At 36.8% G+C, this 15,299-nt stretch overlaps 1 protein-coding gene across 1 annotated transcript in view; it reads right to left on the bottom strand.

Moving 5' to 3' along the window:
* The window catches only part of HDA9 (histone deacetylase 9), a 91,223-nt gene that overhangs the window by 20,769 nt on the left and 55,155 nt on the right, over window positions 1-15,299 (bottom strand). The window contains exons 7-10 of the mRNA XM_089799637.1: window positions 9,271-9,363; window positions 9,047-9,155; window positions 8,683-8,732; window positions 8,499-8,589 (exon numbers count right to left, since the gene is read on the bottom strand). Coding sequence (XP_089655763.1) covers window positions 8,499-8,589; window positions 8,683-8,732; window positions 9,047-9,155; window positions 9,271-9,363 — 343 coding nt within the window. The remainder of the gene's footprint in view (window positions 1-8,498; window positions 8,590-8,682; window positions 8,733-9,046; window positions 9,156-9,270; window positions 9,364-15,299) is intronic.

A 15,299-nucleotide genomic window follows, 5' to 3' on the forward strand; every position in this document is an offset into this window, starting at 1 on the left:
CACTATGGCTACTCCCAAGGGTGGGTCCATTATGGCTACTCCCATCAATGAAAATGAAAATTAACTCAAGTGCTTATTGCAGAATTTCTCAATATGTTGTTGTCATCTCATCATGGCATTCACCATGGCTACTCCCAAAGGGTGAATACACACAAGTACTAAGTCCTGGAATCTCTCACGTGACACCCACCATGGCTACTCCAAGAGGTTGGAACAAGGGCTATCACCTCTAACTTCTCACTCACAGAGAAGAATGCATTAACAATGGCTTGCACCCCAAAATTCTCCCTCACAGATAAGAATGCATTAACAAGGGTTGCACCTCAAACTTCTCCATCACAGAGAAGAATGCACTAAAGGGCATCTCAAGGAACCACTAATGTTAAGACTCCCTCTCAGCAAGGGCAAGCTTGTCTCAAAAATAAACAAACCACTGATGCTAAGACTCCCTCTCAGGACAAGCTTGTCTCAAAAATGCACAAACTTTTATGCTAGCAAGGGGCTTGGTGAGAATATTAGTCATGAGATCATCAGTGCTAATGTACCACAACTGAAAAGCATTCCTTTGCACCATATCTCCAATATATTTATATTTGATCTCCACGTGCTTTGACCTATAATGAAATACAAGGTTGGAGTTTGCATCACTCTTAGTGAATCACAAGCTCACCAAGTATCTATCTATCCAAAAATATCACAACCTAAGCGTTAGCATATATGTCTTCTAGCCTACATACATAAGAGTCCATCCCATGAATCATAATCCTCTAACTGCTACAGTTTTCCAGAGATGAAATTGGTCATCACTCACTGATGCAACTTCTATCTCGTCATAGAATTGGAAAAGTCATGTTCCAAATGGAAGTATAATTGATCACTTGAGAAGCCATCTCAACATGATCCACTACCTTAGATATGATATGATCATGATCCTCGAATGTGAACAGAAGTAGATCCTCTAGTTGCTCCCTCTAACATGGAAGCATACCCTTCTCATATGGTGCCCACTTATGGAAGATATTTCGCTCCAAGAGTGCAATTGGGTTTGAATTGTGTCCAATGACTCCAATAATGGGTGAATCAGCCTACTTCACAGTTGTTGTTGAGATATAAGGACTTTCTTTCTTGACCTTATTACAGATCTCTTTTCAATTCACCTTACAAACTCAGTCAAAGTACTGGACTAAGGTTTTAGTCCATCATGTTCCAAATTGTGTCCAAAGTTGAGCATTCTCTCTTGATTCCTCTTGTGAACTATACAGTTTAGACAAGCAATTCTACTACGGAATGCTTTAGAGTTGAATCGGTCCTAATAGGTCTCCTCGTCACAGGCACATGATTATTTGTTCAATGATCACAACATTGTTTGCAAGAGCATATTCCCATACACAAGTGTACTTGTTTGATTCCATACTAACATGAGTAAATGTAATAAATTGTATTCTCTACACACAAAGAACACATGGCATTCTGCTCATACCAAGATTGCTCTTATTTCTACTTACACCATACGATGTTTTATCAACATACGATGATGCCAAAAAAGGCAAAAGTCATAATGCAAGACACAAACTCTATATTGGCTCTTGTTGTCCCATGATAATATCACAATCATAGATGGAAAACTCGCCGAGTACTCGGCAAGTTTCAAACACTCGCCGAGTTTTCCAGCTCGACGAGTTTTTGACCAGTTGACTCCCCATTTACTTGCTGATTAGTCGGCAAAAACTCGGCCAGTTTTTTGTTAAAACTCTTGATTTACTGGCACGTGGCCTGTAAAGGCTAAAAAGGGTAGAAAGTGCTTTTTTTTCTCATTCTTTGTTGTATTTGAATTGTCTAGAGCCTTGAGGTGTGGAGAGAAGAAGGTTTGGAGCATAGTAACGAGAATCGCGCTGAAATCGCGTGAATTGCCGATTCAGTGATTAGATTCATGCATGCCGATTTTTTTGGTGTCGGAAATCGTGATCGGTGATTTCATCAGGTGAATTGCTTGAATCACATGTATCGGCGATTCACTCAAAAAATTACCTGAATCGCCATCAGAAATCGCCAAAAATCGGTTGGCAGCAACAAGCATGTTTAGTTGGAAATAATAAAAAAATCACTTATTTTTTTGCTTTCTTTTTTACCTTTTCTCTTTGTTATAACCCTAAAGGGCCTTCTAATTGTTAAGCATGACTAGAAGAGAGGAGAAGAGAAAAGAAGAACCATAGGTTATAAAAAAAAAAAAAAACAACGACAAATAAAAAATGTTTAGAATGCATAACGGACAATGCCCAAGGGAAGGGAAAGACATAATTAGGTAGTAAAACATCAGCGGTTCCCAGAAAGAGTGTGGGATCAGAAGAAAATCACAAAAACACTTTGTTCCATGTAGTTTTGTGTGGGTTTCAAAGTGCTAATTTCATGTAGGACCCCGTGGGGGTGCTGCCCCTCGACCCCGCTGGGGGCGTTGCCCCCTAGACCCCCAGTCGCTGCGGTTATCAGTCGTGGGAAGTCTGACCAGTTGATGAGACCTGAAGCTGTTGCAGGCATGGAGTGTCTGTGGTGGAGAGAACAACAGAGCAAGCCTTTCGAGATGGGTGATATGCTTTGAAGCACTTGGAGTAGGTGTTGGATGTGAAGCTGTCTTATAAAAACTCTTTACCCCATGCGGTAAACACAAACTTCCATGTTTATATATGTTAAGTTTCAACTTCTATTTGATGATGTTATAGTGTGTTTAAGTTATATCCAATAAAGGGTGCATGAAATAAGTCTTAAATTGTTTAAATCTCTACATTTAAAGGGTTTTTTCAAATTTGCCGATTCATCGCTGATTCACCCGTGATTCACCCTCGATTCACGATTCGATTCGGTCATGCCGATTCCGATACGATTCCGATTCTTGTTACTATGGTTTGAAGGCATTCTTAGCTGATTGCAAGTGATTCAAGGAAAATTTGAGTGAATTTTAGAGGATTCTAACTGGTTTTAGAAGACAAATTTCTTTCCAGGTATGTTCATTTTATCATAGTTTGAAAACTTTTTATAGTTTTATAACAAATGTTCTTTTATTTTTGTTGTTATTTGTAAATGTTTTCAAATCATTTAAAATCATTTTAACTCTATGTTTGAACTTTGAACTTTGAATCATTTGAAACCCTAACTTCTAAGTTCTAACTTTGTTTATTCATTTTTCTATACATTTATGTGTAGGGCAGCGGTCAAGAATTTAAAAAAATGACAAATCCACAAGAAGAGTAGCCACAAACACCATGCCCATCTGGATATACAAGCACTCGGCCTAAAAATGCAAGAGATAAGACATGGCGGTATGCCTATGAAGCTCCAAATGATGTTAGGAAGGTGATATGCATTCCATGTGAGAGAATTATTTCTGGAGGCATAAACCGCCTCAAATACCACCTTGCAGGCATAAATAAACATGATTCAAATCCTTGTCTCAAGGTAACTGAAGAAGAAAAAAGATTCATCAATGCCCTACTTGCAGCTACTGAAGAGAAAAAATTGAATAGGGAGAAGGCGAAATTAGCTATGAGGACAGCCATAGCTGAATCTAAAAGAGCTCCTTTTGATATGCAAGAAGAAGAAGCACTTGAGAATATACCAGGATCTCTCGTGGCCCACAGATCCGCAAACAAAATACCTCTTTTACTGGTTCCACTTCTTCTACATCTCCTACTTCTTCATCACCATCCACATCAAGGATAGGGAGTTATTTTGTGCCCAGGAACACACCTGGAGCACAGCCATCATTAGAGGGCACTGCATGGTTCAAGGAGGTGCATGAGCAAACTGATATTGCAGCATCTGATTTTTTGTTTTTCAACAATATCTCAATGAATGCGGCTGATAGTCCCTATTGGGTCAATATGGTGAATGCAATTTCAATATCAGGCAAAGGGTACAAGCCGCCTAATCGCAAGGATATGAGTGGAAGGTTAGTATTTTACTATTTAATAATTGTAAATAATTGTGATTCACTTTAGTTCATTGTTATATTTTAAATTTTAATTGTTATAACTTATTTCTTATTTTTTACTAACACTTTATTTAATATTATACCTAAATTTTGTAGGTTGCTTGACAAAGCGGTTGGTAGGGCAAGAGTATTGATAGAAGACCAAAAGAAAGAGTGGAAGAAGTATGGCTGCACCATTTTATCTGATGGGTGGACAGAGGGAAGAAGTAGAACCATTATTAATTTCTTGGTTGCTTGCAAAGACGATGTGGTGTTTTGGAAATCTGTTGACACCTCCAACAAAGTGAAAAACGCAACCACATTGGCTTTAATGTTGGAGAATGTTGTCATGGAGGTGGGAGTAGAGAATGTGGTGCAAATAATCACAGATAATGCAACAGCATATGTGGCAGCAGGTAAATTTAATTTTTTATGTTCGAATCAATATGAATCATGAATATAATGCTATGGTATTATTCAATTTAGATTTGACGTAATTTGTAAATACTAAATATGGAAAGTTTGTAACTAATTATTGATTTTTTGCTAATCTTTTAGGTAGAATCCTCCAAGAGAGGCCTCCCACACTTTTTTGGTCACCTTGTGCAGCACATGTCCTTATCCTTCTTTTGGAGGACAGAGGAAAACTTAATTGGGTGAGTCCAGTTGTGAAAGATGCTAGGCGAGTCACCAAATATATCTATAATCACCCATGGGTTCTCAATTTGATGAGAAAAGCCACTAAAGGCAAAGATTTGATGAGACCTACTATGACAAGGTTTGCAACGGTCTTCTTGACGTTGCAAAGTATTCTTGACCACATATTGACTCTGAAACAAATGTTTGTGTGTGCTGATTGGGTTGCTTCATCTTACTCAAAGAAGCCCGAAGGAGAGGCTGTGGCACGAATAGTCTTTGATGAAAGTTTTTTGCAAAGGCTAAGGAGATTGTGGAGGTAACTTCAAGAATCAAAACATTATATTTTTAGTTTATTCAAGTTTCATTATTAATTCATAACTTACTATGTTATTAACTAATTTGTATTTTTCAAATTTCAAATGTAGATGTCTCTGTCCCTAGTTCTAGTCTTGCGCATATGTGATGACCAGCAATCCCCAATGGGAGGACTTTATGAGGCCATGGATAGGGCCAAAGAGGCTGTTAGAAGTTACTATCATGGGGACAGTCTCAGATTTGACCCCATTTGGGAAATAACTGATAGGAGGTGAAACAATATGCTCCACCAACCCATTCATGCAGCAAGCTACTTCCTCAACCCCAAATTCAGGTACTATGATTGTCCTTGAAGTTGGGATTTTACTAAGACTTTATTTTGCTTTACTTTTTAAGGTTGTGTAGTAAGACTTGATATCATTTTCTATTTGTTTTAGGGCTGATGATTCCTACACAAATCCTAATGGAGAGGTCATGGAAGGTCTCTCTAAATGCACTAAGAGAATGATATCCAATGAAGCGGATAGAGACATTATTGTGACCGAACAATAAGTCTTTGTGGAATCAAGGGGTCCTTTGTTCTCTTCTATGCTAGCAAAGAGAGCAAGATCTACTCAAGCACCAGGTGAAGCATCAAACTTTAAAACTTTTGCTAATTGATAAGTTGTGTTTCTGATTATCTTTTTTTATTGCTTTATAACTTTTTATATTTTGTTTTGCAGATTCTTGGTGGGCAAGTTGGGGTGGCAATACCCCCAATTTAAATAAATTTGCTCTCAAAGTCCTATCACAACCCTGTAGCTCATCTCATTGCGAGCACAATTGGAGCTTATTTGAGTCCATCCACACAAAGAAAAGAAATAGAAGGACTAAAAAACGGCTTAATGACCTTGTTTATGTGCACTATAATCTTAAGTTGCGCATAAAAAAGGCACAGAGTTCAGAACTACCTAGTCCACTAGATCTAGATGAGATAGATCCTTATTTTGATTGGACAGCACAGGAGCCAGGTCCATTGTTTGCACCAGATGAGATCGCTGATTTGGAGAGGCAAGCCATGGAGGGGGATGCTGAAACTGATTTTCAATTCACGATGGATGACATTGAGGATGAGAACGAGGACGATGATGATTCAGGCTCAGAGGATGAGGCATTACCAGTGCCACATATAGGAGGAGATGCATACTCTTCCAGGACGCTGAACCAGTCAGTAGGGATGTCAAGTGAGGAGGCACAGCCACAGAGTTCACAGTCACGCAGCTCACGCCCTATCCTAGTGCGGGGCACTTCTTCTAAGACTAGACCCCCTCGCTTTCCTACTAGTGCAAGTGGAAAGAGGAAGATGCGATTGTATTGATGTATTTAGACTTTTAGTATTTACTTCTAGTTTGATAGATTGAAACTATTTACTATTTTGCTTCCTACCATGAACATTCCGCATGAGAATGCAATTTTGTACGCACTATGCATTTATATATATCTAAACTCTACTTATTTCTTTTGTATTGTCTTTAATTAACTTATTAGATGCATCTTCTCATTAAATTTTGCAAAATAAATGTATTTTTAATTAAATTTCAGCAGTTTTTTAAGTTCCCGAGTTTTTTTTTTTAAATCTTCGAGTTTTTCCCGATTAAACTTTTGGGGGGCTTGGCGAGTTTTTGCCTTTGGCGAGTTTTCCAACTATGATAACAATTGAAACAATCTGTATTTTCGAGAATAATTATTGCACATACTATGGAAGAATATAATGATACATACCAAAACAAAAGTCTATGTCCCAAACACTCAACGAGTAGTGCTATGAATCGACAACAATTGTGAGAAATGTCACTTTGAATTCTCACAATGCAAAGGGATGTGGTACACATACCATAGTTTCAAGATTCAGGCTCACCTCAAACTTGACAAGTTGGATTCAGTCTGCTGCCTTAGACTCAACAAGCTAGATTCAGACTCGACATCTAGACTTGGCAAGGACTCTACCATAGCTACAATTAAAATTAACAACCTGGTGGTCCACAATGAGGTAAGAAAATTTGTATTGCCAATTTAATAAAAATATTTTTGATTTTGGCATTTGCTGATTAGATTATTTAATAGTTAAGAATTTTGAAATTTAAGATGTTTCTAACTTATAATTTTCTTGTACTTGCAAATACATTTGTTCCTTCATTGAACCTATTGTGCACGTCATTAGATATGATGATACTGACTCTCCTAACCTTGGAGAGATTTATGAGACCTTTGATAGCATACTTGTGCAGACCAAGCAAACTATTCATATGGCAGCCTATGCTCTCAATCCTAAATGGTATGCATCAAGACCTTGGAGAGTGGCTCCATCTAGTGATGAGAGGTGATTCTCAAATCTGAAATCTCAAGTTTTTTGTTTAAATTTCAAACAAAAAAGTAGATCTCTTATGATTATTTGTTCATTATATAATGTGTTTTTTATGTTCAAGGAGGGTTTCTTTAAGGCCATTGCAAAAATGTACAACAAAGATGATGCTACTAAACTCTGGCAACTAATGGCTAGCATTTGTCAATATTCTTGGACCAATCTTTTGTAGACCAGAGGCGATGATAGATAGAGCTACTTTAGCTCAAACCGTTTGTATTGGATGGTGGGCATGACATGGTAGGGATGCACCTAAGCTGAGAATACTTTTTGTTCATCTTCTTTCACATGTTGTCAGTTCCTCTACTACAAAGAGGCATTGGTCCACATATAACTTCATCCAATCAATCAAGAGGAACCACCTTACCTCTAGATGATTAGAGAATTTAGTGGGTGTTCACAATGCATTGCAGCTATGGGATTGCCAAAGTATTGAGTATTGTCAGACACCAACCTTACATTAAGATGTCGATTCTGACCTACCATGTGTTGTTTATGAACAACCATATATTTGCAGTTACATTATTGATTATGATTATTACGGACAGCTTCTTATGGAGTTGGACTTCTGTGTTTACTATTTAGTATTTCAGTTGTAGACTCGCAATAATATGTCTTGTTTACATTATGTCATTTCATGCAGGAAACTTGAAGCCTTTGGGTATCTCTTCTATATGTATGCAATATCTTGACAATGAAAGCATTAGAATTTTGATAACTTGCTATGTATTGAGCTTCTAAAATGACCGTGGTCAATGGTTTATCGTTGTTCATATTTGAAACCTCGCTCTCCATATAAAAATTCGAATATTACTTTTATAGTTGTCCCCTACCATCCCTAAAAAATGGCCCTAAACTGTACCCATACCAGAATCACATCCACATCCCTGAAACTTTGGAGCATAGCATGAAAACCTTCAAACCAATATAAACATGTTAGCCATCCCATCATAAATCAATTCTGCAAGAAAACAAACAATGTAAAACACCATTCCATGAGCTCTTCTTTAGAGTTTGTAAGGAAATCAATCTTAAAACATTTATAAACAATAAACATTTGTATATATCTTGCACACATACAATTTGAAGCATGCAAAGTCGTTAAATGATGCCATAGTTAAACATGGCAATGAAAAAAGAATTGATCATTGAATATTTAAATAATGATGTTTATCTCACCATTAGGAAGCTCTGTATCAAGAAGTACCCCAGTTTCTACTGCCCAACAACGAGCAACATTCTCTTTTGTGTAACCTCCTCCCCCTGTAACCTGGGTAATATCCTTTTTCTTGTCAAGCCTTGTAGTCACAAGATTGAGATTATAAACTCAGAATTCATTTCATTACATAAGGCAACAGCTTACCAATAGTGGCAAATTGAATTTCTTTACTATCCTCACACATTGTGCATGTCCTGCCAATATTGATCAAAACAATTTACAACAAAGGTCACTTGTCATATAAAGACACTTAGGGAACGCTTTTATACTTCTATCCATGTATAGTGAATCAAAGTAACAAAGATGATAGACCTTCCATATAAATATACCTAGTGAATGTCCTTAAACTTCTAGCCATGCATGACGAACCTGTGATACATATCTAAAATGCCTAGTGAATCTCCTTAAACTTCTAGCCATGAGTGATGAATCTAAAACTTCTAGACATTTCTCCTCTACACACTGGCAGGTTAAAGATGGAAATCTCAATTACAGGGAGATTAAGCACCATCAATAGAAAGGTTGAAGCAGCCAAGACGATCGCCGGCAAGTGAATCAGCTCCACATTGAAGAACTATAGCCCCTGGCTGATATGTTTCTACTACCTTGGAAATTATCTGCAACATCACAATATAATTTACATGAAAAAAATGGTTTTTTTTGCTAAATGTGCCATCATCATCATCAATATTCAATAATTTATACTATGCTGTATAAAAATTCTATACTCACAGTTTTGAAGAGCCGTGTAAAACTAGCATCATCAATTCCATCTTTAAGTGGGACATTGATAGCATAATACTTTCCTTCTTTTTCTCCAACCTCCTTTACAAGATTAATAAAACTGCAAGTTAGTTTTCAAGCAACTTAACTATTGGATCACATGTTTACACAAAAAACAACAGGAGAAGAATAATTTTAAAAGGTAACCCCCAGTAAATCATATTTATTCTGATGACAAAGAGTTGAGGTTACAACACCTCTCCTAGAAAAGCAACGTATCATAATCTCATGTGCATAGTTGTCAATCTCAGTAATTGATACTATTGTGATAGATGAAGTTTAAATTGGTAATAATCGTGTGCTCCTTCACACAAATACTGACATACAAGAATCCCAGTGGGAACCAACAGACTAGGCCCAAAGACAACAAAAACTAAACACAACACTGCTACACCCCAAAAAAGCCTTCATGACTGAGTTGCAACCAGCCATCTAAAAGGATGAGAGACAAAGCTTCCACCTCCATTAGTAACCCTTGGGAACCTTCACCGAATGTCAAGTATGAGAAATTTTCCACATCAAGTCAAAATGCGATATTTCCATTAAGATTCAACTATGTAGTTTTTTAGTCAAACTCATTGACCCATGTTTCATGAGTGGTAGTTCACAATAACCCATCTCTCATTAGAACAAATCGAGCATTTCGCACTCATTGCATCTAGGTGATGCTCACAAAGGTGAAGCACCGAGACTTCTTGGGAGGTCACCCATCCCAGTAATACTTTAACTCATGTTCGCTTAACTACAGAGTTTCCTACAAGATTAAAGCCCACTTCGCTTGCAACCCTGATTGCAAAACCTTCAGTAAGTGTTGTGCCTCATGAACCATTCATTATAAAGCCCCTTAAGCTCATCAATTGACAAGTAGATGATAGTTTCCACAACAAGTCAAATTGTGATAATGCTATCAAGATTCAATGAGTTTGACTCAAACAGTATATAACTGAATCTTGATAGCAATATCACAAATTGACTCGTCATGGGAAATATCTCCTACTTATCAATTGATGAGCTTAAGGGGCTTTCTATGAATGGTTCATAAGGAACAACACTTATTGAAGGTTTTGCAATGGCGTTGCAAGCAAAGAGGACTTAACCATGGAGGAAACTTTGCTTGAGTTCAAGTAGTACTGGGATGGGTGACCTCCTAGGAAGTAACCTACTTCACCTTTGTGAGCATCACCTAGATGTAATTAGTACCAAGTAATCCATTTATTCTCATGAGAGATGGGTTCTTGTGGTTCTTGTGAACCACTACTAATGAAACATGGATTAATGCTAATGAAACATGGCTCAATGAGTTTGACACAAAAACTACACAATTGAATCCTAATAGCAATATCACAACCTTCACTAATTTTATCTAGTACTGTCATATGAAGCTTTTCTACCAACCTTCTATCCCTATTGACTTCTTCAATTTCTACTAAGGTTGGTGCATAGTCTTTAAAAATAAGCACTTGCTTTATGTCCATTTTGAGACCATTTTAGCCATCCTTAGTATGGCCTCTTATATTGGGATCTTGCATTGTACTTAATTGCATGAATTATTTAATTTAAGATCATCTCTTCTCCCTCAATCTTACTTGAAACTCTATCTTTGGCTCTAACTCCTATGCATAATATTCCAATGTATCCATACATTTGACCTATTCACCTCCCCTCTTAGCCCCATTTTAACATTTACGTGTGATTTTCCCACTTGTTTGTTCATCCTTCATCAAGATCATAAAATACTTCTTGGGCCCCACACCTTTTCCCTCAGAGTTAACACTCCTAGGTATAAGTCACCTAGGGGAGAGCTATACCCTGAGGTTCAAATTTCAAAGGGTTTTGAGGCCCAATGAAAAGTATTTTCCTTTTCTAGCTTTGTAGTTGGCTTCCTAAAAATTAACAGTCACAATCACTATAAAAGGAAGTAGCCTCCTCACATTTTCACACCACATCACATCCATGATCTATTACACAACCACAAAATCCCATGCATTCATTGCCAAGCACAATATCATGCATTCAAGGAGTTCAAGCAAGCTAACATTCCATCCATTGAGCATTGAAGCATTTCCTTCTATGGATCTAGTTCCTTTCTCTATAAGAAGCAAAGAAGATGGCCATCAAGGGAGGAGATCTACATCATTCATTATTCTTCCTTCTTCATTCATACATCTGTGGTTCATGATTTGTACAAGTGTTGATCTATTGCATGAATTGGAGACATCCTACATTCTACATTTTAATATACAAGCAAGCAGACATCCTTGTCGATATAGCGGATTTGTATCCATCCACGAGGGTTTGACAGGCAAGGTATACTTATTTCATTTCAAGGTTAATTCCTAAACGGGGGCTTGACCAAAGCAAGCCCCTTCCACAAACAATTTTCCTCTTCTCTTGTATATAGGTCCAAATTTGTAGAGATTCAAATCCAAAAAAGCAGTTTTTGTCAGATCTGAGACCTCTAAATTCAGCTCTCAAAAGTATGGGTATACCCAAGTCAAACATATACTTGTACATGTTCCACCAAGTCAACCTATGCCTACCACACTCAGGTTTCATGGTCGGAAGTTACAGATCTCGGGATTTTGGATCTCAGCCGATACTTGATTATGAAACGATCTGTCAAGGTATTTGTAGATCTAAAAGTGCAACTCCCTACTAGCCCTCAAGGTGAGTTCTTGTTCTTTCTCTCTCATTCGTAGCACTTATTTTTCGTGGAAAGTAAAAAGGGAGTCCATTTCTAGCAAATGAAAGGATGCAAGAACTAGGTCATTAGTCAACGTGATTGCAATATCACCTAGGGGGGCAATGGTTTTGGCAACTGGGGATTGTTAAGTGCGACTAAAGGATGCACAATTCATCATTGGGATTCTCATACAATGCCCTTAAAAACAACTAAAAATATTGTCCATGTCATGACAAACAATGCAAAGAATTGCAGAGCAGTTGGTATGTTGGTTGAGCCAATTCTCACAAATATTTTGGACACCTTTTGTTGTCCACTTGCTCAACCTCGTGCTACAAATGTTGGGTAGGAAAATACAATGGAACAAACAAGTTTGTACACATGTCGCAAGCCATTTTTGGATAGTTATCATGATTAGAGCTCTTGAAAGTAATTCAAAAAATGCATTTTTTGTTTTATGTTTTAGTGATTTAATTTAAAAAATTTAAATGTGCACTCTTGTTTACAATCATTTTTTTTCAACGAGGTTGTCCATGCCAGATTTGCATCTAACAGTCATCTTAAGACAACTTATGAAGGTGCAAGAGAGACTTGGCCCATACAGAGGCAAACCAATAACAAGAAATTGACAAATGATTCTACATGACACTTGGTGGGATTGCATAGAATAATTTTTATTTTTATCAAGCTCATCATCAATATGATTGACATGGATAAGCCATGCATTGGAGAGGTTAACAATATCAACTCAATGATTGAGAAGATGAAATTCATCATGAGTGCAAAAGACTAAGGTTCTAAAGAAATTTTCTTCAAAGCGGTGTATGCAATTTGTGTTGAGTGGTGGAACCAAATAGCCACCCCACTCCATCTTCTTGCCTTCAAATTGAGTCCCAAATATTACAGGAAAAAAGATCCTTGATATCCCAATAAGGGCACCACCTATTCTAACACAAAAGTCAATGAAATGTTTAGGAAACCACTTATTTGACTCATTCCTAGTCATGATATTAAAATGATGAAGCTACAAGTGATTTTGTTATTTTTTTGCAACCTGCACCAATTAAACTATTCACACTCCATGAGAAGTATAGGAAGGATTCTCACACTCAGTGATACCTTAGTGACTATAAATTGCCACACCTCTTAGTTCTTAAAATCAACATTCTATCACACAAAGGTTTTCACTCAACTCTCTAAAAGTTGACCTTTTCTCATTTTCAAAATCAATATCTTCAAATTTGAAGTTTGCTTTACAATTTATTAATTCAAACTCTAACAAGAGCTCTCTTTACTTCAATAGGTTGCTAGTCCTTTTTCATCTGAATTGGAATAAAGTACATACTACATCTTAGTGAAACACAGTGAGTGGCATCAAGTAAGTACAAAGAAGCTAGTTCCTTTAATAAAGATAAGTGATACTTTTGCGGCTGGGTTTTTCTCCCTAAAGTTGGAGGGTTTTCCCAAGATAATTCATTATGTCCTTTATTGTATTTGTTGTGTTTTATGGTACATTATTTTGTTTTTCTGATTTGTCTCATTTTTTGTCATAAAAAATCAACATTGCGAATCTGCAATGAATCCAAGGAAGGGAGCCAAGTTGACACTCGGTACCACACACTGATTTAAGCCTGGAGAAAAAGTAGGCAATAATTTCGCAAGGTTGTGTGCCAGCAGGACACTAAAGGAAAAGCAAGTAGTGTTACTTAGGGACGCGCCCCCGGTATATTTTCATCCTTCCCCATCCCGAAAATGTCTCGAGGACTTGGGGACACCTAGGGGACTTTGACTTTGACTTCTAGAACAGATCTGACTTTGACTCTCAAAGTAACACAAATTTGGCATATGAATTCTACTAACTCTTATATTTTAAGGTTCTATTATGTATAATTGTGTGCTTTATCCATGCTTTCATATGAATATTTCGAATTTCTCTATATATTTTAATTTTTCATATTTCCATATTGTTATATAGTCATACCATAGTCGTCCCCAAAATTGGTAAAAAAGAGGGCAAGTCATCTTTGATCTTTGAACTTGAAAAAAGTGGAGAGAGGTTGAACCTCTCTGAAGAGGCAGCAAAATCTACATTTGATCTCATAGTATACAGGACACTAAAAGATGAGTGCTCTTTTGTCTCAACCTCCTATACAGCATAATTGACAAATCATGTACACTCTGTCTAGTTGATGATCAATCTCAATGGAAGCCGATGAGAGCTCACTTTGAAAGAATCGAGGATTCATAAGGTATGTTACCAACAGTGAGATATGAATCCATCTTGCAACTCCAAGAAGTGCTCAGCATAAAACACCATCTAAGGGTGAAGGTTCATGTGGGGGTTAACACAAGTAGTATGGATGAACTGCCTGAAAATGTTTCTTCTAAAGACGTACTTAGCATTGAAACTATGTGGAGTTAAAAAATTAAGAATAAAAATAAACAACTTGAGATTTCACTTGTAACATTCTTTTTTAACAAGAGTTTTTTTTTTAAATCATTCTCCTAAATAATAACCAAATATTTAATCTATTTTGGTAAGGGTGTAATTACATCATTTGATTTACACATATGGGATAGCCCATCCAAGAAGCATTGGGAATCTAAGAATTTCATGTAGGAAATAGATATATGGATGACACCAATTCCAGTTGCATAGGTTGTAGAGTTGACTTGATCAACTCCGCTTTTGGATACCCAAAAATACATTAAATCCTACAAATTCGCAAGGCAGGGGTGATTCCTTCATACATAAGTGGCAAGCTTGTAGTAAAAGATATCTTTTAGTCTTTAAAGGTTTACATATTGTTATGCCTCAAAGATTAAAAAAAAAATTAAGCTTTATCTTGGTAAGCCTGTGGTGATTTCTCTAGCTATTAGTTATTCCTTAAGTTAGAGAGATTTTGGACTTATCCTGTTTGCGAAGGTGGGACCTAAAATCTCAAAAATAGATTGTTGGGCTTCTACTATTTTCAAAATTAGGGCTTTTTCTCCTGGTACTAATGAAATCTCCGTGTTTAAGACTATACAATTTTACAACATACAATTCTATGATAAATCTTATCCGTTTAGTTATTTCATGCAATCTCTAGTTTGAGTACCATTGGGATTATATCATTAGAATCTTTAGCACTCCTAAAAGGCATGTATTTGATAAATGGGCCATTACTCTTCCAAAGATGGGTTATTCTTCATACTTATTAAATGTAATTCTAATCTGTAGATGAGTCATCTTTGTTACTCACCATAGGAGCTCCCATCAATAGGTCATGAATTTATTAACACTGATATTTGA

Source organism: Cupressus sempervirens, chromosome 9 (genome assembly GCF_028749045.1).
Source record: "Cupressus sempervirens isolate cs-2001-9-10 chromosome 9, ASM2874904v1, whole genome shotgun sequence".
Classification (NCBI taxonomy): Eukaryota; Viridiplantae; Streptophyta; class Pinopsida; order Cupressales; family Cupressaceae; genus Cupressus; species Cupressus sempervirens.